At 36.2% G+C, this 27,497-nt stretch overlaps 1 protein-coding gene across 6 annotated transcripts in view; it reads left to right on the top strand.

The window, feature by feature from the left end:
- Positions 1-27,497, top strand: part of PIK3C2A (phosphatidylinositol-4-phosphate 3-kinase catalytic subunit type 2 alpha) — a 60,209-nt gene that overhangs the window by 17,282 nt on the left and 15,430 nt on the right. For 2 of the 6 annotated variants that reach the window (XM_026078982.1, XM_026078981.1), the window contains exons 3-20: positions 4,812-4,918; positions 5,993-6,150; positions 9,423-9,543; positions 10,216-10,327; positions 11,084-11,163; positions 11,268-11,331; positions 13,908-14,051; positions 16,244-16,286; positions 16,369-16,582; positions 16,663-16,785; positions 18,228-18,395; positions 22,489-22,597; positions 23,423-23,565; positions 24,201-24,389; positions 24,858-24,951; positions 25,200-25,294; positions 25,611-25,791; positions 26,429-26,533. In XM_026078982.1, the coding sequence (XP_025934767.1) occupies positions 4,812-4,918; positions 5,993-6,150; positions 9,423-9,543; positions 10,216-10,327; positions 11,084-11,163; positions 11,268-11,331; positions 13,908-14,051; positions 16,244-16,286; positions 16,369-16,582; positions 16,663-16,785; positions 18,228-18,395; positions 22,489-22,597; positions 23,423-23,565; positions 24,201-24,389; positions 24,858-24,951; positions 25,200-25,294; positions 25,611-25,791; positions 26,429-26,533 (2,250 nt within the window). The remainder of the gene's footprint in view (positions 1-4,811; positions 4,919-5,992; positions 6,151-9,422; positions 9,544-10,215; positions 10,328-11,083; positions 11,164-11,267; positions 11,332-13,907; positions 14,052-16,243; positions 16,287-16,368; positions 16,583-16,662; positions 16,786-18,227; positions 18,396-22,488; positions 22,598-23,422; positions 23,566-24,200; positions 24,390-24,857; positions 24,952-25,199; positions 25,295-25,610; positions 25,792-26,428; positions 26,534-27,497) is intronic. The other 4 variants (XM_026078983.1, XM_026078984.1, XM_026078985.1 and 1 more) reach the window with 4 other exon arrangements.

Genomic DNA, 27,497 nt, shown 5'->3' with positions numbered 1-27,497 from the left:
GATTGTGTGTGTTTTTATGTAGAGAGACTATACAGACTGAAGGAGAAGTCACAGCGGGAAAAATCACATTTGCAGAAGCTGTAGCCATGGTGGGGGGAAGAGAGTGAAAGATTTATTTGCCTTAGAGACTTGGGATTGCAGCAGTTTTGAATGTTCTTATGTATTGTTTTGCTAGGTGTTTTTAACAGGTTGGGTACAAGCTAAAAAAGCAACTATTAACAGTCAAGGATGTTTTCCAAATTGCTCCTTAATCCTTTGCCTCACCCCGGGGCCAGTTTTTTTCTGGAAAAAGGAATATTTACTAGGCTTTAGTTTAACAGGCTGTTTAAATTTCCATTGAGGTGAAATTTCTGGCTGTTAATTTGGAGTATTTCCCGTTGTTCTGGGCTAGTTGTCAGTATTCTGGCAGAAGTCTAGTAGAAGGCTAGTGGAGAAGGAGGACAAAAAAACCCTAAAACTGTAAACCTTTACCTCTATTTTTAAGGGATCCAATTTTTAAACCTACATGATGAAAGTCTTGTGTATACCTTCAAGGGTGTGGTGGTTTTTTTTGTTTGTTTTTCTTCTCACAGTTAGCTAAGATATGTAAGCTCAGTTATCTCCTGTTTTTGTTAGAGATGCAGGTAAACTTGGGGTCTTTGGCAGTTTGCTGCTTCACTTTGTCATTTAGCCAGTGATGATTATGTTGGCCTTCCTCTGTTGTTTGGTTTATTGTAAGGTAACCATCAGCTGGAATAGCTAGATTACGCTTCTGGGATGTTGTCCACAGAAAGTAACGCTTGACTGATTGTTGCTGAATGAAATGTGTTCGCTTATGAATTCCAGGGTTCTTTCAAGAATCCAGTATTTGGAAGGGTCCTTCCTGTTCATTAGGTCCAATCCCATGCTATTTGTAGATCACACGTTGTCCAGTTCATAAAATACTCAAGCTCTGCCTTAACAGTTTTTTCTCCTGTTCCAGAGACCAGGCTTTTTCTTGTCCAGTTCCAGACTCTGACTGTCTTCAGAATTAGTCATCTGATTTTCAGCAGCAATATATTCATAACCAGTTCTTAGCAAATGTTCTTCTTGCCGGAATGGTACTTTATCTTAAATACCTGCTGTTCCATCCTGCTGTTCGCACTGGAGAGATGCTGACTTTGTCAGCCTTTTTTTGCAAGCTCTGTCTCCTCTTATGAGAGCTCCTCTTTGCTGTCACCTCAGTAGACACACTCTGCATGTAGAATGCTTTTTGAAGGTGACTTACGAGAATTTTAGATCTGTATTGAGAGCAGTGTACCATGTGCTTTATGCAGTGGCAATAATAAACCCTCATATGGTAGGAACATTCTGCTTGATACGTTTCTATTGCAATTATTTTATTCATGTTGGCATCATGTTAGCATGTATTGATCCTGTAGTCAGTTGATTTAATTGGATCTTTTTCAGCCACCAATTGTTTCAAACAAGCTCTTAGTTTATAGCAAAGATTCTTTCAGTGGATCCTTGATTGCATGCCCTAGACTTTCTTTCAACCTGTGTTCCTCTAGTCTGTAGCTAACTAGCTTCTGCTTAATCATACAGACTAAAACTGGAGTCATAAGTTGGATGATGATATAAAATTGCAAAGTGTCTTCAAGTTGTTTCTGCTTCGTGTGCTGAGTCATTAAAGAACGCGTACATTGATCTAGAGTCTTTCAGATCAGTATGCCCTTTCAACACGACCTGTTGCTTTTGCTTTATCTATTGCCCATCCTGTGCTACTACTTTGTTTTCTAGTTTAAGTAGTTTTCCATCACGTATTTACAAAGGTGTTATTTACCTTCTACCTTTGGCAATTCTTTCGTATTTTACCCCATTTATCTCCAGGTATGTATGTCCCACAAGATGTATTCTGAAGTAGTCTGTCCTAACTAGCCTGGATTGCTTTTTCCCCTGAGTCACCTCGTTATCTCCCTGCCTCTTTATAAACCAAGAACTACACTTACAAATTTCCAGTCATATATTTTGATTCTGTCATACAATATTTAATCCCTTGAATCAATAGAAGGCTGTGAGTTTTGCCTTATATTTGATGAGGGATATATGTATTCATTATTCCCTTTAAACTACTTTTGTGTTTATTGTTCCTTTCTGAAAGCAGAGGCAAAATGATAATTTTTGTCCTATTTTAGATGCTGTTTTCTCTCCCTTTTCTCTTCACAGAGCTGAAGAGTCTTTTGGCTTTATATACTCGTGGGATCTAATTTAACTAGACTTCTTTTTTTTTCACTTCTATTTTTGCAGGATCTGCCGATATAAGGCCTTTTTCTCAGACAGCTCTTTATCTAGTTTGGCCTGAAGTTTAAGTCCTGCCTTACAAGTTATTCCTGTTTGACTGATAGCTTTTGCACCTCTTAGATTTGCCCATCTGGAAGTTAAAGAAATTCAAATCCTACTTGTTGCTCAAGACTGTAACCATCTCAGTCCAGTGACTTTAGTTTTCTTAGTTTATCAAAGCTTGTCTTCCTGAAGTTATCTTCCAAAAAGTGATCAAACAGGAGTGTTCAAATTCAACTAAATAAGCAAGTAGATATGAAATGTCCTTAATTTCCCATTAGGACATAATTTCCAGCAATACATATCTGTAATAGCATTAATTTCTCTCCTTATCCAAATGTGATCCTGAGGTCAAATGCAGGTAGCCAGATAAGCTTTTTTGTTTTGTTTTTTAATCCTACCAAAAGAACTTCTTACTCATTACAGTAGAACTGATTGTTGGCCCTGGCTAAACTTCCCTGTGGACAACTGCCTTTTATTTCCTTAAACTTTTCTGAAATGTCAGCAGGCTAACACATAACTTTTGTCGTAAATAATTTGACAATGTCACATTGTGGCACAGAAGTGGCAGCGTTGCATCGTCCGTGTGACTTTGCTTTAAGCAATCCCGTTGTGTAGCTTTCCTGCTCTCTGGTTAGAGCTGTAAAGTGCTTTGGTAGTTATTTGTAGTATTGCTTAGCTTCTTACAGAAGAGTTCTTACTCTTAACAGAGAAAACTTAACACTTGGGTAGCTAGCTTCTTGATTTGGAGTTAGTCTGTTTTCTGTGTTGAGCACTGCCATGCGCTCAGCTGAGTCTTTATCGAGGGGGGTTGCCTTTCACTTGGTGAGTTAAGCTAACTTCCTGTTTCCTTGTATGTGATTGTTCTTTGGTTTGTGTACTTGCTTAAGGAATGAGTGTACTAGAAATAATAGCCCAGGCATGTCAGCAGGCCTCACACACTTGGCCAGAAGTATTTTTATGCGAAACAACTTGTCTGATATGTCAGAATGGAAGGAACCCTTTAAACTTAGGGTATTGGACCTACTCCTGAATCTCCTTCCAGGTTTTTTGGCTTTACAGCTTCTTTCACTCATTGCTTCCTGGTGTATAGCTAATCCCCAGTTATATGGAATTTATCCTTTTGAACGGATCAGTGTTCATAAAACTAACAGCTTGGCTGAAATAACTAGGTTTAAAGCAATTCAGATGACAAAAATGGGTTGGGTATATGATTCCTTCCAAGTTCATGCTATACTGCTGAAACATGTTAATTTAAGGTGAAAAAATGTATTAACAGAAAAAAGGCATGACAGTTCTTAGCTTTGCATGTATTCCAGATTTGACCTCTTTTCTGTGCCATTGTCTAATTTGACCATCTTCTCCGATATGCTCTAATGAAATGAGATGCTCAGCTCATTTAGTCAGCTAATAATAAATAACCTGTATACTAGTTAAGTAATTATTCACTACTTTTACGATGAATAAATAATTGCAATGATTTTCAGAAAAACTATAGTTCAGTCTGCTCTCTTCTAGACTTCTGGGTGGGCTAAAGGTTTCTGTGACCCTTGTAAAAGCTGTGGATGTAAAATGTAGCTGATCAGAAGCTTACCACACTAGTGCATTGAAGGCTTGATCGTCTAAATGCAAAATGACCCCAAGCTGGATATGACCAGACCCTTCAAGATCAACTTATTCCAGAGAGTATTTGGCTGTAGTTTCATGAGTGCTTCAGGCTGCTTGTGGCTGTTGAGCTCCTGAAGGTTTAGTTCTACCTCAATGCAGCTGGTTGTGCCAGCTGCTCTCTGCTTTTTGCTTACACTAGCATTTGTATGGCTGTATTGTGAATTGGATCAGAAGCTGATCTGGGGTGAAAACTGTTACTGCTTTGTTGTTTGTGGGTTTTCTCCCCCCCCCCCTTTTTTTTAACCTGTTTGTTATGGGTTTTGTTGTTTTAAACTGTAATTCTCTTTCAGTATCTGTTGTTAGATTGGATACACTGAAGAGTGCAGCGTACATTTGGGGGAGTAGTTGGGGAGGAGTGTGTGTGGCTTAAGGGATTAAAATAGCACAGATTTGATACTACAGGACTAATTCTGAGCTTAATGTTCTAAATGCTGCTTCCTTCCAGTGTACAATTTCTTTCCCTGCTTTGTAGCAAAAGGTAGTCATAGGCCGAACTGATGTGTAGTAGTTCTCTCTGTGACTCCATATTGAAGTTTTCTTGGCAGAAGTTGAGGAAAAAAACACTTGTCTGTTGTCTTCCTCCATTCAGTAAAATCTAGTCAAATGCCCAATGTAATAGCGCTCTGAGAGTTGAAACTGTTATGCTTGCAACTTAATCGCCTTCTAGAAAGCAGTCTTCGCTTCAGTGATTCTTTCCTTTTCAAGTTGGCAATGATACATACGTCGTTTATAAAAGTAATACTTTAATGATAAACATCAGGCTTCTGAAAGTCTCTCTACTACTCATGGTTTCACAGGTTCTAGAAGTATGTTTGTAACTATTCAAATACTGTTTTATCTTTGAGTTGCAGAAAGACAATGGGACCACTGGCCTGCTGACAGAAAACACGCTTCTCCAAGAAATTGAAGGGCAGAATCAAGAACTGTCAGCTTTTTCTCAAGCGATTCTGAAGTAAGAAATTACTGAATGCAAATGAGCTTTCAGAAGTAATGAAATGTCTAAATAACTTGTTGTTCCTGTGTTGGGAAGAGTAAATTCGATAAGAAGTGTTCAGTAAGGTGACAGGGCCTGTCCTAAGCTTTTTTGCCTGAATAGGCAGGCTTCAGTATGTATCCTTTTCCCTTTGCCACAGCTTATCCCAGTTTTTCCTGTTCTTGTCTTGTTTTCCAAGAATAAAACAAAATTGTTAAGGTATTCAGTAGTAAGTTCTTTGTATGACTGTGCCTCCTCTTCATTCTTTTGATCCTTTCATATTTTCAGGTGCTAGAGAGAGTCTCTTTATTACTTTTTTTTATTCCTGCTATGGTCAGGAATCAAGATAATGGAAATAAATGATCGATCATTATAGATGAGTTCTGTTCTTAATCTCCTATGATATTGCTCTAATGTTGACAGAAATTTAGAATTATTTTATCTATGTTAAACAGCAGTATGTAAAAAGCAGCTATCAAAAAGTATTGTCTATTCATTAGTAGGTGAATGTGCTTTGATGCTTGTGTCCTGAGGAAAAGCCTTCCCCTTAATTTATCCTTCTTTCTTAACTTTCACAATTTATGGTACTATTCAGAAGTTAGTTGTTTCAAGTTCAGATTGGACTTCCAAAAGTTCAAACATATAAAGAGTTCTGTGGTCTTTTATACATGAAATAAATAACACATTTGTTTTAACTCAGTTTTAGGCAGATGCCCTGGAATGGCTTTTTTTTAGAAACTGCTTTAGAGCTTAGCTCCTGTAGAAGCCGAGTATGTCCTGTAAGCTTTGGCCTATTGAATATTTTAACCTATATGAAAATCCTATGGTTTTCTGCTTAATTATAAGGTAGCTTTTTTCCCCTCTAACAGCTATTCATATAATTATTGTTGTCAATGTTCTGTTGAGAGTAGAAAAATTAAATGTTGTGCATACAGTTTAGGCAAAGAGCAAAAGGCATTCTCTACTGTTCTGACTTGTGGTTATTACCATGTTCTTTTCCTTTAATCATACCTTTATCCATTGCAATATTTCATAAACTTTTTTTACTTACAGATTGAGGACCAAGTTTCCTTATGGTGATCAACAAACAAATCCAGGTTTTGTGTTGAGTCCAATCATGCTGCAAAGAAATATAAGTGGAGAGAGTGCCAGTATCAAGGTTTCTATAGAAATCAAAGGATTCCAGCAGCCAGTAACTTTTACATGTGATGGTATGTTTCTACTTTTTGAGTTGGAGCTTGCTTTTAAGATTTAGCAAAATGGTGAGCTGAGACTGTATACTCAGTCTAGACCAATGGCTTTCAGTTTTTTTAACCCCTGGGTCATGGGTGTGTGGGCTGCTTGCAAGGAACCTGAAAAACGTAACTGAAGAACCTAATTCTGGGTCAGTGCCTCCATGAGGAAATGTTTAGAGGTTGTAAAAGTAAAGTAAAACAGGTTTAAAAAGAGAAACCAAGCACACCAGAAACACTGTTCTAACCACAGTTTGGAATGTTAAAGCACTTTTCAAGACTTAGTCCCGTTTTAGGGTAATTTTTTTCCTTTAGGATTCTTAACTGTTATTTATTTATCAAACACCTGTCTGAGTGTTGAAATAAAGCTGTTTCAGGCTGTCGGAATATTCAGACAAATAGCTGTCAGGAAGTGAGAATAAAAATTGAAGCTATTTTAGCTATAACATCACTTGAATATGTGCTTGTGAACACAAACGCTAAAATAATATTGGCTCACCATGCCACAAATAAGCGGGTCAGTTTATGGGTAAGCATGAGTATTAGTTTGCAGTGTTCTTGTACACAAATTCGTATTCTCTCAGCAGTCAAGATTGCACAGCCTGTAGCTCCGGATGCTGTTAGCTTTCGGCAGTTCTTTGTGATGAAATAACTGCTATGGTAGTAAAGTACCTCAAAACCGCCTTACTCCTTAGCCTTTACCCTGCTATAATCTGTTAATACTTTGGAGCTGGTTCCCTTTTCCAGACCATGTCACCCTAGTAGTGTATCCTTGCTAAAGTGTTTCTTACTGTCTGGTTCTCTATCTCTAACAATGTAGACCTTTTAGAATTGAATGTTCTCCAAAGATGTGAAGCTGCTTTGTTATCGGCTTAAACTAGCTGCTATATCAGAAAACAAGTTCTTAATGCATAGAGGTCTTCGTTCTCTTAGTTTGCCAAACCGTATAGTTATTCTGCTGTGACTGATGCTCTTCTGTTAAGAAATGAGATAGTTCTTTATTGTAGTCTAAGGAGGTTTTCTGCTGCTTATCCTTAAGATTAGACTTTTCCTAAAATTACAGGCTTAATCCTTCCCTACAAAAGGTTTTAATAGTGTAACTGAAATTTGATAGCTTCAACCCTCTATTTTTAGAAGTTCTGTGAATTCCAAGTAGCCTTGGAATGTGTTATGCATTCTTGTCCTGCAAATCTTCTTTTTTGTGCCTTCTGCTCACTTCCTTTCCTGGTGCGGAAAGCAGTTACAGTTAAACTACTACTGTTCTGTAGCTAGTGAAAGATAGGGATCTTTAGCTCATACTAGCAGTAGGTGGATTCAAAGTACCTCTCTCTTCTAATTCCTTCTGTTCTTGGTCCAATTGTGTTACATAGTTTGGCCTCCTAACGCTAGAACTACTTTAACATGGCTTATATTTCTACTTAGAGGGAACTACAGCTCTTCAGTGCTAATTGCTATGTAGAAAAGACCCAGGAGGGAAACAGACTAGCTTTAGAGCTTATTTGGGTATATCTATTAGTTTTTCATAGACTTGTACTTCCATGCAAAATCTAATAAATCAGTCAGAGCTGTTCTCATGTGTTGGCAAGAAATTAATGCCTCTTAATGAGAGGAGAAAAAAAAAATTAATCTTTGCATCCTCCCACTAGGTGTTGCAGGACTGGCTGGCCTTAGCCAATGTAGCCTATGACTATAGCACACACAAACTGTTACTGCATCTTTTTTCCTCTCGACCAACATATTCTATTCTAAAGGTAGTACTACAGTTCAGAAGTTCCACTTTTAGATTTTTTTTTTAATGTTTATGTTCTATTCACAGCAGTGAGTAGAATTGATACAGCTCTAAACTTTTGTAGTTTTTTGTTGGTTTCAGCTGTATTTTTTTTTTCTGCAAATTATTATTTTAAGCTGTAGCCTGTTTTGTATGAACTTTTTTTCCCTGGGGATGTAGGGTTACAGAGGGGGGTTTTGTTGCTGGATATTTTAATGGTTTGTATAGACTTTTTCAAAAGCACTCTACTTGGCTTGTTTTCTGAAAACTGCTTGTCGTTCAGCTTAATGTATTAAGCAGTCCTGGATTCATGTTTCTTATCTTTCATTGTTCTTGAATTCCTTCATACTCATTTTTCATATGCTATCAAATACCTCTGTGCTTGTAATGATTAGTCATCCGTTGGAGATGAAGCACTTACATTGTCTTGTTGAGTGTGTTGTCTTTCCGCTGTGTATCCACTACAGTGGTAACATTTTTTTAAAGAAAAAGAAGCTTCATGAAAATTAGGAAGGTCAATGAGGGGGGGAATAAAAACTTCGGAAGGTACTGCTGAAAAAATAAAATGCTTTTATGTAGTGTTCTTATAGAATTATTGGGCTTTTAGTGACATTGTCGGCAAACTGTTTAAGACAGAAGATCAGGAACTAGATAAGGAGGAGCAGAGAAAGGGGTGAAGTACTGTCTACTTAAAGTTTTGTGCATGTATAAAAGCATATCTGGGCATTCTTCCTCAGTGTCAGCTGGTGCCATGGGAGAATGTTTTTTTTGGTTTGACTGGGATTATTTCTTTTGCTTTGTGGTTGCTGGATGGAAGGGAGAGAAGACTTCCAAAAAAGTGTTTGGAACCTCATATGAAAGTATTGGTAGTTATGAGCTGCCTTTTGAAAGTGCATGTTGATGATTACTAAGATCTGATCTGTACAATGTAGAAACTGCCCTAGACATAACTAGGAGGAAAAAAAAAACCCAAACTTTTTCTGTAGGTTTTGCCTTTGTTACAGTTGAAAAATTCATCTGCTCAAAACCAGAATAAGTAAGAAAGTTCCATCTTCAACTTTTCAGATACAATTTTTAAACTGAAGACAGCTCCAGGCTCACTTAACTGTTTGAATTCCTTGCTGAATAAGACTTAATGCTATAAAAAGATGCTATCCTAGTGTAAAAAAAAAAAAAAAGTGAAAACAAATTGCAAATTAACAGCTTTTTTGAACTTTTGGTTGAGTGGCTATAATGCATCCTAATTTAAAGAGGATTTAGTGATTTCTGAAACTACAGACAGGTTTGTAAGATACCTTTCTTTGCTGCAAAAAGTGAAGTTTTCAAATGATGAAACCTAGGAAATTATAGAAGCATAAGAGCCTTCTCTAAGAGTATAAAGATAAATCTCATTAAAGAACAGTTACAATTTGTGAGTGAAAAACAGTTAATATCAATTGCTATACACTGATGTTTAACTTCTAAACGTAATTTCTTTAAACAGTGAGTTCCCCTGTTGAGCTTATAATAATGCAGGCACTTTGCTGGGTGCATGATGACTTGAATGAAGTGGACATTGGCAGCTATATCCTGAAAGTCTGTGGCCAAGAAGAAGTTTTACAGAAGTAAGCAAACTCTTTCTCATTAATGTTTAACGTCATACTTTTTCATGGCACAGTTACTGGAAAGTATATCTTTAATGATTAAATGTGTTAAAGCAGAAATATATCTTCAAAATATACAAGAGGCATTTTCGCACAGTGATTAGATCTCTTTAAAATTGCTCTGGGGTACAGCAAAGTAGGTCAACAGCTTCCTAGAAATCTCTTGTAATCTCCATTTTGTTGTATGGTGAACACAAACAGTTTTCCAAATGCAGATTTCCATAGTCTTTCTGTAGATGGAGAGGATGGTATAGTTTACAGCTGTTCTTCAAATCCCAGCAACCAGATAAATCTGCTGATGCAGTTTCTAATAATCTGAATTAACCTGGATTTTTCAGAACTAATGGCTTGCAAATCCTCAGTGTTTTGCAGGGTAATAATATTTGGTTTCCATATTAGCCATAATAGTTAAGAGCTTCAGCAAAAATACAGGTATCTGTAATAGTATATTGGGACTTCTGCAGAAGTAAAAAACAGATCAAGAAATACCATGTGGATTTTTTTTTTTTTAACCACTTCCTTATTTTGAGCCCAACAGGCTGCCTTAAAATTTCATCTGTTTTGGGGGGTGCTTTTGTTTTGAAAACACTGCTTTTTTTATGCAAGTAACAATAGTTTTCATTTGTTTAACAGTAAGCACTGTGTAGGAAGCCATGAATATATTCAGAACTGCCGGAAATGGGATACAGAAATTAAACTGCAGCTCTTGACCCATAGTGTAGTGTGCAGAGATCTGGCACGAACAGTAAGTACCTCCTAAACTGCAGTAAATCTGATTTTGTTATTCTGAAACTAACTCATATGAGGTTAGGTGCATTGGTTAGAGTGGTGTAGATAGATAGATTATAGAATTAGGTAATAATTCCTGCAGGGAAATACATGGACTTCTGTCAACATCTGAATTTTTGGCTTTGGGAGAATATTTGAGGAAATCTGTTTTCTTTGACCAGCTTCAAGAAGTTGGGAGAATTTGATCTGAGTTGTAATCTTGTGTGATTAAAAATTAGTAAGTCTGCTTAGTGATGTGAATTGTATTCTACCCTACTAAGAGGAAATAAAATACATAGCGAACTTTGGCAAGGAAGATTTTATAAATGTGGATACTGTCTCTTATTGGACCAACTAGTAAAGCTGGAAAAAGTATGCAAGCTTTTGGACAAAACTTGAGGCCTGAAGGAGAAGCAGCAAATTTCAGAATTAAGTACAAGTTGAGAACAGTTTTGGAGTTTAATTAGATATCTATCAGACTATCAAAGAGGGAGGGAGGAGTATTTGGTGCCTGTGGAGTTAGGTGCTCAGTCCCTTCTCTCTTCTTCCCCCTGCCCCAACATGTACATGTTTCATAAGCTATTAACTACCTATTTCTTCCCCCCCCCCCCCCCCCCCCCCCTTGGAAGAGATCGTGTTATATCCTTCCCCTTCTACTCCACAAAATTCTAAAACAATATTAGAAATTATAGAAAGGTGAGAATGAGACTCAATATCTAGTATTTTATTATAGGAAGAAGATGATAGAACACCCATACATCTAACCAAACACCTCTACAAAGTAGAAAAGCCTGTCAGAGATGTTATTATAAGGTAAAGTTATGTGGTTATTTTCATGATCAAGCCCACTATTGAATTTCTGAGTATGGTGATGTTATACTCTTGTATTTCTGTTCAATAATTATTACTTGTTGCAGGTCTTCTATTGAAGAGCTTCTTGATGCATATCATAAACAAATTGGCATAGCGCTTAAAAATGAGGTAAGCTTAGTGAGCTATTGCTGAACCAAAAGTAGCATGAGAATTTCCAACTATCTTGTTAGTAAACAAAGACCAGCTGAAGCTCTTGGAAAATTAAGATCTGAACAAACTGTCGAAAGCAGATCTGGAACCATGGATTTTCAGATTTCTTTCCCTTTTTTTCTTTTAGCTTTTCTAGCAAACTAATAATAATCTTATTGTCATAACTGTAATAGAAATGGTGTACCTTCCAAGTCCAGGGATGCCAAATAACCTTTTCTTCAAAAATGCTAGAAAAGTTTAATTCAGAGAAATAGAGAAAAGGTCCAAATCTTGGCTTTGTCTCAGTCATGTTAGCTGTGATGATATATTGATAACACAGATCACAATCTATACAGAAGCTAGCAACAGTAGTTGTGTGCAATGGGAATTATAACTGAAGCATGTCTGAACATTTAAGTTTTACACAAGTATAATATCTTATTCTGCACAGTTAGATTAATTGAACATAAATGTTATCAAAAACAGTGTCTATTTCAGTGGATCACAGGTAACCTAAAAAAGCTTGCATGTGAAGATTAATTTGGAGTAATTTTCCAAATGCAAAAGCTAGTTGAAGATAAATTAAGCTAATCTTTTTAGAAATTAGTAAAGTAGGTTAACTCCTGATAGTGACTTAACTTGGCAACTTAAATTATTAAACCTTAGATAGCTTCTTTAAAAAGCAGTATTTTTTTAAGGAACTTTCTATAAGAAACAGTCTTGAAATAGATGACTTAATGGAAATTTAAAATATTGTGATTAAGTCTGTTTTATTGCCTCTCTGGGAATGTGGGTCTGAACAAGCTGGTGTCCACTGTTTACGTATTCCTTTAATACCATTGTAAAGATCATGTAACTCCCTTGATGGTGATTCATAATGTTCTCAAGGATCGTTTTTGAACATGATCTTATTGTAGAAGAGTGAGATGTTACTGCTTCCTGGTATGGTGGTGTATTTGTTGCCTTGCTCTTAACAGCTGCTTCAGCTTGCTGGTTTAATGAGATTTCACAGGCTGAGCTGAGGAATGCAGAATATCTCAATTCAGAGTTATGTTCTAATCTTTGCACAGTCTTTTTAAAGATGGGAGGTGTATCTTTTAGATGATGATTAGATTCAAATATCAACAGTTGTCCCACTTAAAATTTTTTACTCCCTAAAGTGAATTCCTTTGCAAATTCAGTGGCTGAAGATTGCTAATGGAAGTGAAACAGCTTTAAAATCATCTGCAGAGATGTTATTCATAGCCTTTGATTTCACATTTATGGCCATTTCAAAATGTAGCTATTGTCTTTTTATTGAGATAGTCTTGAGTGCCTGTAAGTTTTATCAAAACAACAGTGGTAGTTTTGCTACTTGGTTGGTATGCTCAGTTATCTTGGAAGTGTTAGCTTTTAACTTAGGACTTAAATATTTACAATGTAGTCTTCCAACTTATATGGTTATTTTTTTACCAGGACAAAGTTAATTGTTGCGAGGTAGTTCCCAATACAATTAACTTTAAATTCAAACTGCTTTTTTGCTGTCCCTTTGCAGCAAAGTCATGAGAATATGCAAGAGGGGGAAAAAAAAAATCAGTTCACATCTTACTAACAGCATATTACACTAACTCCTCTTATTTAGTTGTAAGTGATTGTGAAAGAAACCTATACCTTAAAACTGTAATAAGTAAACAAATACTTTAAAGTAAATACTTTCATTTTCTACATGCATTCTTTAAAATTGGATGAATGAAGACTTTGCTTATGTTTAAAAAAAAAAAGGATTCTTAGAAGAAACACTTAAAACTTAAATTCATTTTGAAGAGAAGCAAGAAGGGAGTGTTAGGAGAATCTTGACTTTGTCTTAAGCAGTGTAAGAGCGTTTTCATTCTCTGATTAAAAAGTTGGTCTCTTTTTTTCAAAAGACGTTCTTGTGAAGTGTGCAATTCCCTGTCTTTTCTTTCCCTAAGATGGCAGTTTGCAGCTGCTTCTTCTGTGAGAACCGTTTAAATTATATTGAATGGTATGCAAGGCAAAAGTTGCAACAGACCTTCAAATGTTAGTTAAAGTGAAGTCAGTGATAAAGCTACATTACTGAAGCTATATTCTAGTCTACGTATGGTTTGAACCTTCACGTTTGTTTTCAAGAGGGCTGAAATTGAAAAGTTGCCTCTCCAGCATGCTTCCTTCGTCACACTAAATGAGTATTTTTTTCTGAACTACAGTTGTTTATATTAGTTGGGAATTCAGACTTCATATCTCAATAGACTGCACATATTTGCCTAGAGCTAGGTGGTATAGATGAAGAAAAGTTGGAAGCCTCCCAATGTTGTTTTTGGGACACCATTCTAGAATCCATACTACTTCAGTTTCCTACATTGATAACTGAGCTATAAGGAAGTTTTCGAGACTGAGGTTTTTATTTAATCAAATTGTTATACTACAGTTAGATGTATTTGAGATATAAATCTCATAATAAAATTTTCTCGGTAATTCCTTCTAAAAAATGTTTAAAGCAGTCCTGAGTTTTACAGTTGTGATCAGGTTCATGTGTTCTTTCACACTTTTCTTATTAGAACCAACATAAAGCAGTAGAACATGTAATAAAGACTGTCAGAAAAATCTGTTTTACATTGGATGGTGTAGAGACTCCTGCAATAACAGAATCTGTAAAGAAGCTAAGGAGGGTTGTTAATCTTCCAAGGACTAAAAACACTGAGGTAAACTTTCACACTCTAAATTGCATTCCAGTGGTGGTTGTTTTGTGTGGGTTTTTTTTTTCTTTTTTTCCTTGTGCTGATAAATACTATTTCAGAATCTTTGGTAGTTTCAGGTATCTGCAACAGTTCAGTCATGGTTGGATTTCTTTTTATTTATTTTACGTGAGAACTGCTTCTAACATCTTTTGCTGTTAATGCATTTATCACTTGCTCTTGAAACCGTTTTCTGTTCCAAATAGCCACTTTTTAAAGCTATTGTCAAAATACTGTCTTCTGGTTCTGTGTACAGATCTGTGTAACAGCAGATGGTGTTAAATCTGAGCAAGGGAAACTGATGGGCAGCTCATGCCCTGTAAAATCAGTGCAGCTAGGCTCACAGAAGAGGAATTCACATCATGTATTTTCTATGCAGTATTTACTTACACTAGTAGTGTCTTAAAACTCTTAACAGTTTTGTTGCTGGATTCCTGAGCACATGGACAAAAAATGATCTCATAGTGCAGATTTTGACTGAACTGCCTTACAATGAACAGTTCACTTGAGCAGAATTGGTCTCAAGTCACTTTATCAAAAACACTGTAATTAGAGGAAAAAGTGCAAATACAAAAATTAAATAGCTTTGTAATGCTGTTTCTGTTGTCCTGCAGTCATAGTAATATGGAAATTCATGTGCCATTTTTCCGTTTTTCTCAGGTTCATCAGTTTAGTGATATGTTTGTCATACTCAGTTGAAGTCGTGCAGGATACACAGGTCAAATAAAATTCTTGCAGGACAATACAGAAAATATGTATTGAAGCTTGGTGAAATTCAGCATATGAAATAATTCTCCAAAGTTTGTTTTTTGGTATGAGAAAGGTATAGAAATAATTGGATTACAGTGTAAAAATGACTTCCAAAAAAAGTTATCCCAATAGAAATTGGAAAAAGTAATCTTTATTAGTAAAAAATTAAATTTTTTTGTGATGAAAATTTGCCTAAATGGTAATATATATGTAGGCATATGTGATATCTTGCTTTTCAGAAACCAAACTGCTGTTAACCTCAGAGCAGGTTTCATCTAAGCCTTACTCTGATATTGTCTGGGTTTTTTTGTTTTTTTTTATTGTTGATTTGTGGTTGGAAGAAATAGCCAAAAATTTAAAGAAAACAGTAGACAGTTGAGTAGAAAATAACACGTATTGCTCTGTTGCAGTGTTTGTCAATCTGTCATCCAGAGTACTTGCAGTACTTCATAGTTAATGTGGAGACACAGGCCAATGTTACCTGAGAGAAAGACATGATTAACTCCTCTGAAAATTATTTCTCCCAAGTTTTTGTGTGTTTTTGATTGAAAAAAAATTTTTTTTTGAAGTTTATTTGCGGTTAAAACTTACTGTTGACAAGGTGCACTAAAAGTGTAAGGAGACCTCCCATTCTTCTGAAGCAGTAATGGCTAACTTAGCCATTTTTTGAAGTCTTAAGAAATTTTTGGCGCTTGTTTTTAAATCACCAACTTAATTCTGATTTAAAGTTTGTTTTATCAGAATTAGAATTTGGCACGAAACCCTTCCTTATTAGAAGGGAGTAAATTCCCATGACTAGTTTGTCTTTAGGCTACAGCAATGTCCTTGTTGAGACGAGACATTGCTGTAATACTGTATCATGTTTTGACTCTGATTTTAGCTGTTTTTGTGTAAAAAGTGAACACAGCAGATAGTGCTAAAAGACAGCTTCTTTAGTTGTTTAACCACTAACCCTTTTATTCAGGAAACTTATAATAACCCTTCCTACAAAAGATGCATTAACAAATGCCATAAGCAGAACAGCTTTTCAGACTTGGCTTGCTGTGTAATTGAAGCTGATGATCTGGGCTTTCATCCCTAACAGCCCTGCCTGAGTTGTGTCTCTACTCAGATAAGTTAGTATCCATGAACAATATTCCAGTGTACTATGTCTTTTAACAGTTTCTAAAATATATGAAAACAGTTGTGACTTGACAAAGCATGAACCTTTGAACTTGGGGAATATTTGCTACACAGTAGGGAAGTTGAGATGCTGTCAGTTAACTCTTAAGGAACTGAGAGTGAAAAAGAGCCCAATGTGGACCTAATTCAGATATTTCTTAGTTTATCTGTACCAGATACTTGTTAAGAACAATGGATGCTGAATAGGGATTTCTTGATTCTGAAACTTGTTCTAACTTATTGTCTAGGTATCCTTAAAATGCGGTGAGGACAGTAGCAAGAGCTCATCTGGTAAGTTCTTCAGTCTTATTTAATAATTGTTTTCAGATGGCTGTTTTAGAAAGATGTGTATTAAAGATATGTTATAATCTAGGCTCACTGCAGCCTGAAAACCCTTTGAAAGTGAGCATAGACCAGTTAACAAGAGCAGTTGAGGACCTTCTACGACTACACGTGAATTCATGCAGCAGCAGTTCTGCAGTAATTTCTCCAAAAGATAGGGGCACCAAGGAAGCATGGACTGCCACAGAACATCTCCAGTTCACAGTATTTGCTGCACATGGAATATTCCCTGCCTGGGTATCAAAGTGAGTAATTTATCAGTTGTAAAATTTCACCCTTTTCTAGATTTATTTTTTGTTTACTCTACTTTCTTTTCCTTGTCCAGTTATGAAAAATACTACTTGATTTGTTCTTTGACCCATAATGGAAGAGATCTGTTTAAACCTGTTCAGTCCAAGAAGGTTGGCACATACAAGAGCTTCTTCTACCTGATTAAATGGGATGAGCTGTAAGTGACTTCATGATAAAACTCACTAAAATATTTTCATATATAGCACTTACCTAGCTACCTGCTGAATACAGCTTGGCATCCTTAAAGAAGGATGAATAAAGCTGCTTTTAAACGGGACTCAAAATATCTAGACAGGGAGGTAACGCAGCTGACTTCTACAGAAATTAATGCTGAATAGTTTTTTCTGTTCCAGAATATGTTGTAACAACTCTGTATATATCTGCATCTAAAAATCTGATTTAGGATTATTTCTCTAAAGAGTAGATGCTTAAGTGCTTAGAGGATCTTTCTTATGGCATATGAGAATGTCTGTCTGGTTTGAGCTGCTAAACAGCTTCAATTTCTCTTTATGGGGGAGGGGGAAGAGGGTAGAAAGAAAGAAGGAAGGGCACGCAAAGAAATACAAAAAGGAAGACTGTGGGTGTTATCTGAGAGGGAGGGAAATATTTTCCATTATCTATGCACAACTTACTCTTTTTCCACTTAATAGTTGTTATGCAGCCTGTCGTAACTGGAGTGTCAGATCAGCTCTACATTGTCCCATATATCTCTTCCTACCCATTTTTAAAGGTCAGAGATGGACCCTGAAGAATACCCTAAAATTCTACAATAATGAAACTGTTTCAGAGCAGGAATAAAACTTTTAGGTTCTAGACTACCTGTCTCCAGAGAATGCTCTGCCTTTTTTTCTAAATATACAAGGGATTGTCTGTTCTCCTGCTTGCAACTGATAGTGTATCACAGTAAGAGATGGGTCAGACTGCTTATAAGCTATTTAATATAGCTGGTAACTGGCTTAGTAATATGCTTGTGATAGCTTTTAGAATGATATTTTGGTATGTAAAACTGTCATTATAGAAAAAGCCAAATGCAGAGAACACTTTGATGCTAACCAATAAAAATGAACAGTGCAAACCAACTGAGCTGGAATTGTTCAGTGAGGTTTATACTCCTTAGCTGCTTTCTTTATGGGTACTGTTTTTGTGCCATTTTAGGAATTTGGCTTTCAGTAGTTCTTAAGAGATTGTTTTATTTCGATGGGAATCGATTGTCAGCTGACTTTAAATCTGAAAGATGAGGAGGCAGCTAACATGGAATTGAGAGTCCTGGTAGTGGGTAGAGTGGGAAGACTGGTTATGCTGGACACTCCAGCTCCTTGTAAGGAATGTGATTTAATAGACAAATATTCTTTGCCTATTAAAAAGGGCTGTTCCAAATCTAACTACAATGCAAAACTGTAATTGAGCAGTTTTTATGAACTGGTGGTGGGAGATAGTGAACTGAAATATAATTGCATGAAAACTAAACTTTGTCCTTCATTGTTGATTTACTTTTTGAAAAGAAAAGTCATCAACAGACTATATGAATGATGAGCCTGTAACTTAGAGTAATAACAATTACTAGCATGGCTGACTTATTTTAATGCTTTTATTTTATAGAATAATTTTCCCCATCCAGATTTCACAGCTGCCATTGGAATCAGTCTTATGTTTGACGTTGTTTGGAATCCTAAATCAAAGTAGTGGAAGTTCTCCTGACTCAAACAAACAGAGAAAGGGCCCAGAAATTTTGGGTCAGGTTTCTCTACCTCTTTTTGATTTTAGACGGTAGGTATCCAAAATATGGCTAAGGTTATGGTGATTCACTGTATAAGGCTTACTCCACACCCATAACTATAGAAACTGTTTCTCTGCCACTGAATGTAATAGGGCATGACAAAGATAAGCCTCTTAAACGATATGGTTATGGAGAACACACCTTCAATTAAATTGGATACGAAACAGTTCTAAATTGTAGTGTTTCCATCTAACTGTCTGAAAAACTGATCTGCTGACTTTAAATCTGAAAGATGAGGAGTTGGATGATTGGATGACAGCTGCTTGTTTGTGGGAAATTGTCGTAGTATTGTGGGCCAGAAGAGATCATGTTAGCACCCACAGCTTGTAGGAATACAGCAGTTGAGTATGCAGGCACAACACAAGTTGTTTTTTGAGGAATCCACTAGCATTCAGGTAAAGATCTGTTGCCCAGCAAGTCATATGCAGTTAAGTATCTGCTAGTGTTGCTGTCTACTGAATTGATAGTCTCTGTTCTACATTGACGGAGTATGTTGTTGGTAGGTGGCATTTCATGAGTACTAATATCTGAAAGTACATTATATTGCCTAGGGACAGTTCAGTATTCATGTATGTTTTAGCAGATGAATTGTAAACTGCTAGCTCTCAGCAGATTCATGAGCCATGGTGACAGAGAATGCAACCTGCAAAATAAAATACTTGCAGCAATCCATTAATTTAGCAGGAATAGTATCTAGTGCAATACAAAGCAGAACAAGTACTGACAACCAGTAAATAATATACTATGTTTCCATGTGTCACTGGGAAAGATGCACTTTTGCCTCAAAACTATATTAATATGTAGGAGGAAAAATAGCTTTTATCTTAGCCCAGTTCTGTTTGTGGAGGTGAATACAATGATAGCTTATATTTTTACAAATAAAGGCTTTAAAGGTCTATGGTATCTCTAAGCACTATTATTCTTTACAGCATCTTTGTCCTTTTTGGTAAATGTTTGCTGCAGCATGTTTTTGTAGGTGGACGTGTGTAGGAGTCAAGCTGGAGATTTAAGTTTGATTAACTGTATCTTGACTCTTAGATATATCTATTTTCTTTAATCCTTTTAAAAATTCTTCAATCTGATAGTAATGTGGCAACAAACTAGCAAGAGAATCAAAAGACTGTTTTAAAATATACATAAATTTAAAAATAGGTGTGTAGTTTCATAGATAGGCAAAATGAACCATTCCTGTTATCAAGCTGTTTTTGAGTAACAGAGATCACAGGATATTCTGGATCTGGATTTCTAAGAAAAGGGATGGGTGGGAGATAGTTAACTACTGTATTAAATTTGTAACTTATTTCTAGTTTGAAATGGTCTTCCTTCAAGTACAGCTGTTGGATCCTGTTTTACCTTTTCATTATGAGAATGAAAAGCCTACTATAGTTAATGCTCTTCAGTTAAACGTTCCTGGATTTGTTCAAATTGCCACCTTCTTTCATTAGTATTCCAGAATGCTAGTTGTTCTTGTAGCTATTCTGTAAAACTTTAACCAATATGCTTGAGCCATGGACACCAGAATTGGGCGTGATATTGCAGAAATGATCACACCAATGCAGATTAAATAGCTTCTGTATTTATGCTTGAGATATCCTAATTATATGCCCCTCTGACTCTGAGGTCTTACTGGGAACATATGTTGTCTTATTGCTGACCAAGGCCCCTAGGCTTTCCTGGAGAGTTACTTCTTAGTATTGTTTATGTTGGTTTCATGTGGTTTGCATCGTTTGATTCTAGATATGGCTCTGTTTGACTGAGATTTTTTGCTTGTGTCCAAATTGTGAAGCCATCCAGTGTTTAGCCTTGTTTACCACTCACACGATCTGTTTCCTGAAGTTATTGGTGAAGATATTAAATAGCATAGACCTGCAAACTGATCCCTGCAAGTTATTGTAAAATGCATACCCACCATAACTTCTTCTCATTATAGCTGCATTTAAACTTACCAGGAACTAATTCTTAGCATATTTAATGTGATGTGTTAATGTATCTTCCCAGTCCCTTGACTGAAATATCTTAAGGCTACAGTGTATGGTGCAAATCTGTGAACTGAAACATGTAGCTTGCCTAGATCCCTTGTCTGTTAATGCCTATTTGATTTAAATTGTTAACCATGTTTCTGGTGAGTCCCTCAATAGCAATTCCCTATCAGAATAGCAGAAAGTCTTGTCATTATCTGATTTCCATTCCTACTGCCTTGATGGTTTGTTCTGAAGACTTGTCTTTAGTTTACCAGGAGTAATTGGAAATTGACTCCCCTGGGCCACAGGGACCCGTTCAGCTCTTCTAAAGTTTCAAATACAAGTAATAGAGATCTGTTCACTTTAAGTGTGTCTGGTAGCACCTATTTGACATACTCAAACAGCTTTGCACTTGAATGATCTGCACCAGACCACATCTCTAACCAAAACTGCAAGGGCTGATCCAGTTTCCCCTTTTGTATGGTAACAATTGCAACAACTTGGGGGTGCTTAGCAGTACAGGCTTTCCTGCATTGCAAAGAAGTGTTATAGTGGCTTGCAGCTGCTTTAGGTCTCTGCTGATTGAAAATCAAAGATACCTTTTTTCGTAAACGACTTTTCTTTCAGTCCTCTATCTACATATTACATTTCATAGTATGCGATTAAAAATAGTTTTTATTTTGATTTGAATTCCAAATTTTGTTCTGTATGTCTTTGTCATACAACATTCTCATAGCAGTTAGAAGTATGGAGAGAAAATTATGTTTTCTGTTGGTGTGCAGCACTACAATAGAATGTGTTGGGCCAGAATTTGCTGAATGACTTGTATATGGCAGCTGTAGAGATGCTGGTATTTAATTTACCTGCTGTCTCCATCAATTAAATCCAGGTAATTAAAGATACTAGGCAAATATTCCATTGCTCTTGCAAATAGCCAGCAGGAACTAAAGATTGTAGCTAACTAAAACGTTGGAAGATTAAAAGGTCACTCTGTGCTTTGGAAGAATCTAAAGCCAAACTGGAAGCCCTTCTGATGAAATGTGTTTGGGGGTGGGAGGGGACTTAAAATAGCTGCTCTTGTTGATGTGACAGAAGGCTGTGACAAGTACCTTAAACTGGAGAATTATTAAAAAGAACAAACTTTTCAGTGGTGCTTCAGTGGCATGACTTAGTAATCTTTATTGGTTTATTAATTACACATACAAAGCCTGAGCCATCTCTCAAAACACAGTAAAGATTTGACCTTCAAGCTGTCTTTCGAGACTGTATTTTGATTTTTTGGTTTGTTTGTTTTTTTGAGGGGGGAGAGGGGGCAGATATGTCTGTGGTGAGCCTTGCACACTTTGTGAGTACAGCAATTTGTATGATTTATAAAGTATTCTCAGTTATGCCTTGTTATGATTGGAAACTGTTAATATTGGGAATAAACTGGCGAATATTAGTGTCATTTGATTTTTGGAGTTGCAGAATCTAGGAATATGGAAAGCCTAGGCAAATAGTTATGTCTATAATATATGCTTATGCCTAGGCCTTTTTTTCTGGGAGGGTAAGGAGCTGCATGTGTCCTGTTTTATTCCTCAGAGGCAAAAGTGTTCTTTTTTCCCCTCTGTAAGAATTAGGGAGCACTTCATTTAGCTGGGTCAGCTGTTTCTGCATTGAACTTTTTCTTCTGCCTTTTTGGCTTAAAAGTTGCATGTAGGGTTCACACATTTTAAAGGATTTCAAAATGTGGAAGAGAATCAAAGGAAAGAAACTGATTTGATGCTTGATGGTCATAATACCCCTTTTTAAACTTGGAACTGTATTGGCCAATGAATGATGCATTTCCTATGTTCTTTTCTGAATATCAAAGTTTAAAATATGCCTTAAGAGTTAAGGAAGTGAACACATCCAGTATTATTTTAGTGAGAGCATCTGTCATATGCATAATTTTCACCTGGGCAGTAGAAACACTGATACTCCATTCAGATTATTGTGCTATACCCTGCTTAATTACTATATTACTATGGTTAATTATTTCTTTGTAGTGACCATTGGTCATCTTTAGATAGTATTTTGATAACTATTATGTTGAAGTAAACAGATTGTGGCACTAATACATACCTGCTTTCTCTCTCTTTAGATTCTTAACTTGTGGAACAAAGCTCTTGCAACTCTGGACCTCATCGCATCCCAGTCATGCATCAGGGATGGCCAGTAAGAGAGGAAATATGGAAAGAATAGTATTGCAGGTTATATATGCTTTGACTTTGTTATTTTGACTTGACTGCATTTTGTTTGAATATTGTGAGTCATTAATTCTTGCATGAGTGATAATAAATCAATTATTATTTTTAGGGAGAGTATAAATATTAAGTCATATTTGAAAGCCAGTATAGAGTAGTGACCACTAAGCATTAAGGGCAAAGAATGGAAAACTGCTGTAAATGCACAGAAGTCAGATGCTGAATCATTCTCACAGAGTCAGAGAAGCTGGAGGTACTTTGGTAATATGTGCTATCAGAACTGATAGAGAACATCTTTAAAAAGCAGTCTATAGAAACGTGTGCTGAGCAGGGTGCTGTCTGGACCCACATAGCAATTCCAGTTTCTTTATAGAACGTAAGTGCCTCTCATTCTAAACTTAAAAGTCCAGATTTCTCTTCTGAGAGAGAAGGCACCTTGTTTAACATGGTTTAGCAGTCCCAACATGTGGTCAGACTAGTGGTTGGATTGAAACCACTGGTGCTTTTTAACAGCTTTGTGATTAGTCTCAGCTCTAGGCCTTCTTTCTTCTAAAGAACAACTACTGAACTGCGCAACTACTGTACTGTGCAACAACACAGTTGTCCTACAGTCAAGGACCATAGTTATATAGAGGAACTGAAACCAGAAAAAAATTTGAGAAACCAGTATTTGGAAACTGTTACACATACAGAACTAAAGAGTGCAGGTGCCTAAATATTTGAGCTTGCTGGAAGGGGGAGCTTTTTGCACTGCTTTTAGAAACTTAGTTGTCTTCTCAATCTTTTTTTTTTCCTTTTTTTTTTTTTCTCTCCCCCCCCTCCTCTCTCCAGGTTGACTTTCCATCTCTTGCTTTTGATATTGTATATCAAATTCCTCAATGTGCAAAGACTACCGTGTGTCATTCCATAGAAACGTTGGAAAAAACATTGAGGGAACGTCTCCTTACCATTCTCTCCAAAGATAACACCATTGGGTACGTTAATCTCTTTGTAACTACAGTCTCTTTGTATGTGGTGATTTGCGGATAGGGTATGGAGTGCTCATCTATTCTTAAACTACTTCTGTAATACACTTTTAGTATATTTGAAGTTCTGTGGAGATGTAAGCAAAAGACTGAATACAACCTGTAAAATAATGGTGCTGTCTTAACAAGTTCACTTGTGCTTTCCATGGTCTGTATCATAGTATTCTCCAGTTACAAGATTGCTACTCCTTTAGCCTCTTGTTATATTTGCCTATTCCTGCCTAGCTTTCCTTCAAATACTGGCAGCAGTGGTAGTTTCAACAGTGGCCATTCATATGCCACAAAAGCATTTTGGGCAGGCTTTACCAGTCATCTTCATCAAACTAACATTAACATTTTGGTTTATTTCAGGTTATAATGTGGGAAGGACAGGAATAGGTTTTAGTGTAACTTTGAACAACTGTTTCTGTAGAACTTTGTGTTTTGTCCAAGTTCTATTCTTTTATGGAGGAAATAGCAGTTTTAAGTTTCATTTTACTTGTGCATGAAATTATTTGTATGTATATGCAGTGACCAGTAGTTTTGGGGTTTTTCAGGTGATGCTCTGTAACTTGCTTTGTAAACCAAAATGCTTTTGTCTGCAGGCTATCAAAAGAAGATAAAGAATTTTTGTGGGAGAAGAGACATTATTGTCATAGTCATACTAGTAGCCTACCAAAACTATTGGCTAGTGCCCCTCATTGGGACTGGGCAAGTCTTCCTGAAATATATTCGTTACTTCAGCAGTGGTCTCCTTTATCACCCTTAGCTGCACTGGAACTACTTGATTCAAAGTAAGAAAAACAAAGTAGATAAGTTCTGCACATGTCTTACACATTAAATGATTTTTGTTTAGAGGATGATTGCGTGGATAGCAATGTTCAAAGGAGGCATACTAACTTTATTCAGATAAGCTATGTAGTGAAAGAGTAACAATAGTATCTGAGGTTGAAATTCTGAATTCTAACATATAACAGGAGAATAAGTTATATAGTAAGGATGTCAAGACTGAAGTCTTGTGAGAGTAGTATGCTTGTCCTAAACATGCACATGTGTGTTTGCCTGTTAGGTAATGTCTCTGAAGGGCCTAACATTTTTAGGTCCTTTCTTGAACTGTTACAGATTTTATATTGGTTCTTTTGTGATCTTAGCTGACTTTAAAAAAAAAAAAAAAAAAAGGGGGGGGGGGAAGGAGAGAGAGAAAATATGAAAGTACTGTCCAGACAACATAAACTTAGTGTGGATTTGTGGTGACTTTCTAGGTTTGCTGATCAGGAAGTGCGAACGACAGCTGTGAATTGGATAGAGGCATTAAGTGATGATGAATTAACAGACTTCCTGCCTCAATTTGTGCAAGTAAGACTTCCTGCTTACACTAAAATTTCAATTTTTTGCTCCTGAAAAAACAAAGGAATTACCGATTATAGATAACAGAAATGTAATGGCACTTCTATGTCCTTAATAATCTTAACTTAGGTATGGGAAAAAAATTTAAGTAAAGCAGTCAGTTTCTGTCCTGCGTTTGTGATGCTTCTGTCAGTGTACTAGTCAAAAATCTTAGTCTTTGTCTAGAACTGAATTGATTACATTTTCTTTGCATTTAGGCATTGAAGTATGAAACCTACCTGGACAGTGCTCTTGTCAGATTCATTTTGGCTCGGGCTTTGGGAAGCATTCGAATAGCCCACTACCTATATTGGTAGGATGTTCTCTGTTCTGTTATTCCTTTAACTTATTTACTATAGGATTAACATTTCCAGAATAAATATTCTATCTTAATGTCATAGTTTATAACAATGAATGTTGCATAAAATTGATAGTAAACAAAATATAAATGCTGTTTTTCATGAAGAAGCAGACAGTGCCTCTACACAGCAAAAACTTGCATTTTACATCCTGAAAATCAGTAACTTCAAATGTATGTAGTAATGGTTATTTAAAATATTTTAATAATCTTATTGCCTTGTTTACAATTTTTTATTTAGGGAAAAAGTAACCTAAATCCTTTATTTCAGGCTTCTTAAGGATACACTACACGATGCAAAGTTTGGTGTGAGGTATGAGCAAATTCTTGGAGCCTTTCTTTCAGTCTGTGGAAAAGGCTTGAGGGAAGAGCTGGAGAAGCAAACCAGACTGGTACAGCTTTTTGGAATGGTAGCAGAAAAAGTAAAGCAAACAAGTGGATCTGCTAGACAGGTGTGTATATTAAATTTTTAATATTCTTTAGGAAGATTAGGCCACGTATACCCCCAAAGCAATCCAATACATCAAATCTTTAGTATAAGTTCAATAGAATGTTATATAAAATATGTATGAAAATCTGTGAAACTGTTAATGTGTATTTTTAACAAGTTGATGATTTAAAGTCAATTTTTTTTGTCTGATTTGTTGTCCTCTGAGGCAGAAAATTGTGTGAGAGGATAGGAGGGGTAAGAAGGAAGGATGGTTTCTTTGGCTGCACAATAAGCTAGAATCAGATTTAAACTTGATGCTGAAGATCAATTCCATTGTACAAAAGAACAGATATCTATTTACATGTTGGTAACAGCTTACAATTCAGTAGAGTTGGATGGTATCATTTGGGTCAGTCCAAAAAAAAAAAAAAAGAAATGACTTGTGTGACATTAGTGCTGTATTCCTAGGTTTATGTGTTTTGGATAGCTAAGACAGCAGTTATAAATCTTTTTGGCATTCCTTTGGCATTGAGGAGGAGTTAGATATCGGTTTTGCTATGCTGCAGGATAATTTTGTCCAAAAGTTTTCTATAGATAGTCCAGTTAGGAAAATATCAGTGGTGTTTTTTCTTTAAAAAAATTTTTTTTTTTGTCTGCAGGCTGTCTTGCAAAATGGTATGGAATGTGTACAGTCCTTTTTCTTGAAAAACAAATGCCGTTTGCCTCTCAATCCTAGCCTTGTGGCAAAAGAGCTAAATATTAAGGTATGGCATGTCCAGAGTTTAAGAATCTTTTTTGTAAAAATTACACATAGGCAAAGCTTTTGCAGTCTGGAAAAATCAGTGGAGGTGCTTGAAAACTGTTTGCACTAATTGAGGAAGGTTTGAATTAAAAATACTGGTTGAATGAGGCAGTAAAATTAGCGGAGAAAAGACAATTTATACAATACTTATGTGCAACCAGTGAAAGTACTTGTTTAAGACAAGTCTGTGGAAAGTTGATATTTCTTCAAATCCTGTCTCCTTTGAAAGCAGTAGTCCTGGTTATAGTAAAGTAGAGAAATATTCAAAGCACATGGAAGAAAAGAAGTCTGACTGCAATAGTAATCAAAAGAGAAAAGTGAACAAGGCTGTAACTTTCAAATAATGAGTAAATATTGTGAAATCAATGAAGCTACCTGTTACTGGTCGTGTCCAAGAGATGCACGAAATCAAGGGAGGCAGCCAATAGCTTTATTTTGTTACAGAGGTCCAGCAGGTGATAATGTAGGAGAAGTAGGTAAATCCTTCTTTCCATAACTCTGCAAGGTTCGACAATACTTGCTCATCCACAGGCTTCATAATCATGCATGATGGTATTAAGAACTTAAAACTCTTTGAACACTGGATTTAGTCCTATCTAGGGATGTGATTGCTTTCTTTCTCTACCATAACTATTAAATCATGTGTGCATACTTGAAAGCAGATAAATGAGAAAATACTGTGAAAGGTGCAAACCTTCATTTTTTCCAAAGTCTCTTTCAGTTTTTAAAAAGTTGCTGATAAATGATTTATCCCTGTTTTATTCATGCTTTACTTCAAAAATATATAAAATATCACCATGTTGCAGTACTGTCTTCTGTACAAGAATTAAATGATTATCAGCCAAAGGGCTCTTATTCAAAGCATGTGTTCACCACAATCACAAGATTAAGAAGCCTGAATATGCACACTGTGATTGTCTTGCCTT

Source organism: Apteryx rowi, unplaced genomic scaffold, assembly GCF_003343035.1.
Source record: "Apteryx rowi isolate R43461 unplaced genomic scaffold, aptRow1 scaffold_49, whole genome shotgun sequence".
In the NCBI taxonomy this organism is placed as follows: domain Eukaryota; kingdom Metazoa; phylum Chordata; class Aves; order Apterygiformes; family Apterygidae; genus Apteryx; species Apteryx rowi.
Note: the sequence above shows the minus strand (reverse complement) of the source record. Positions and strands in the feature narration are given on the sequence as shown.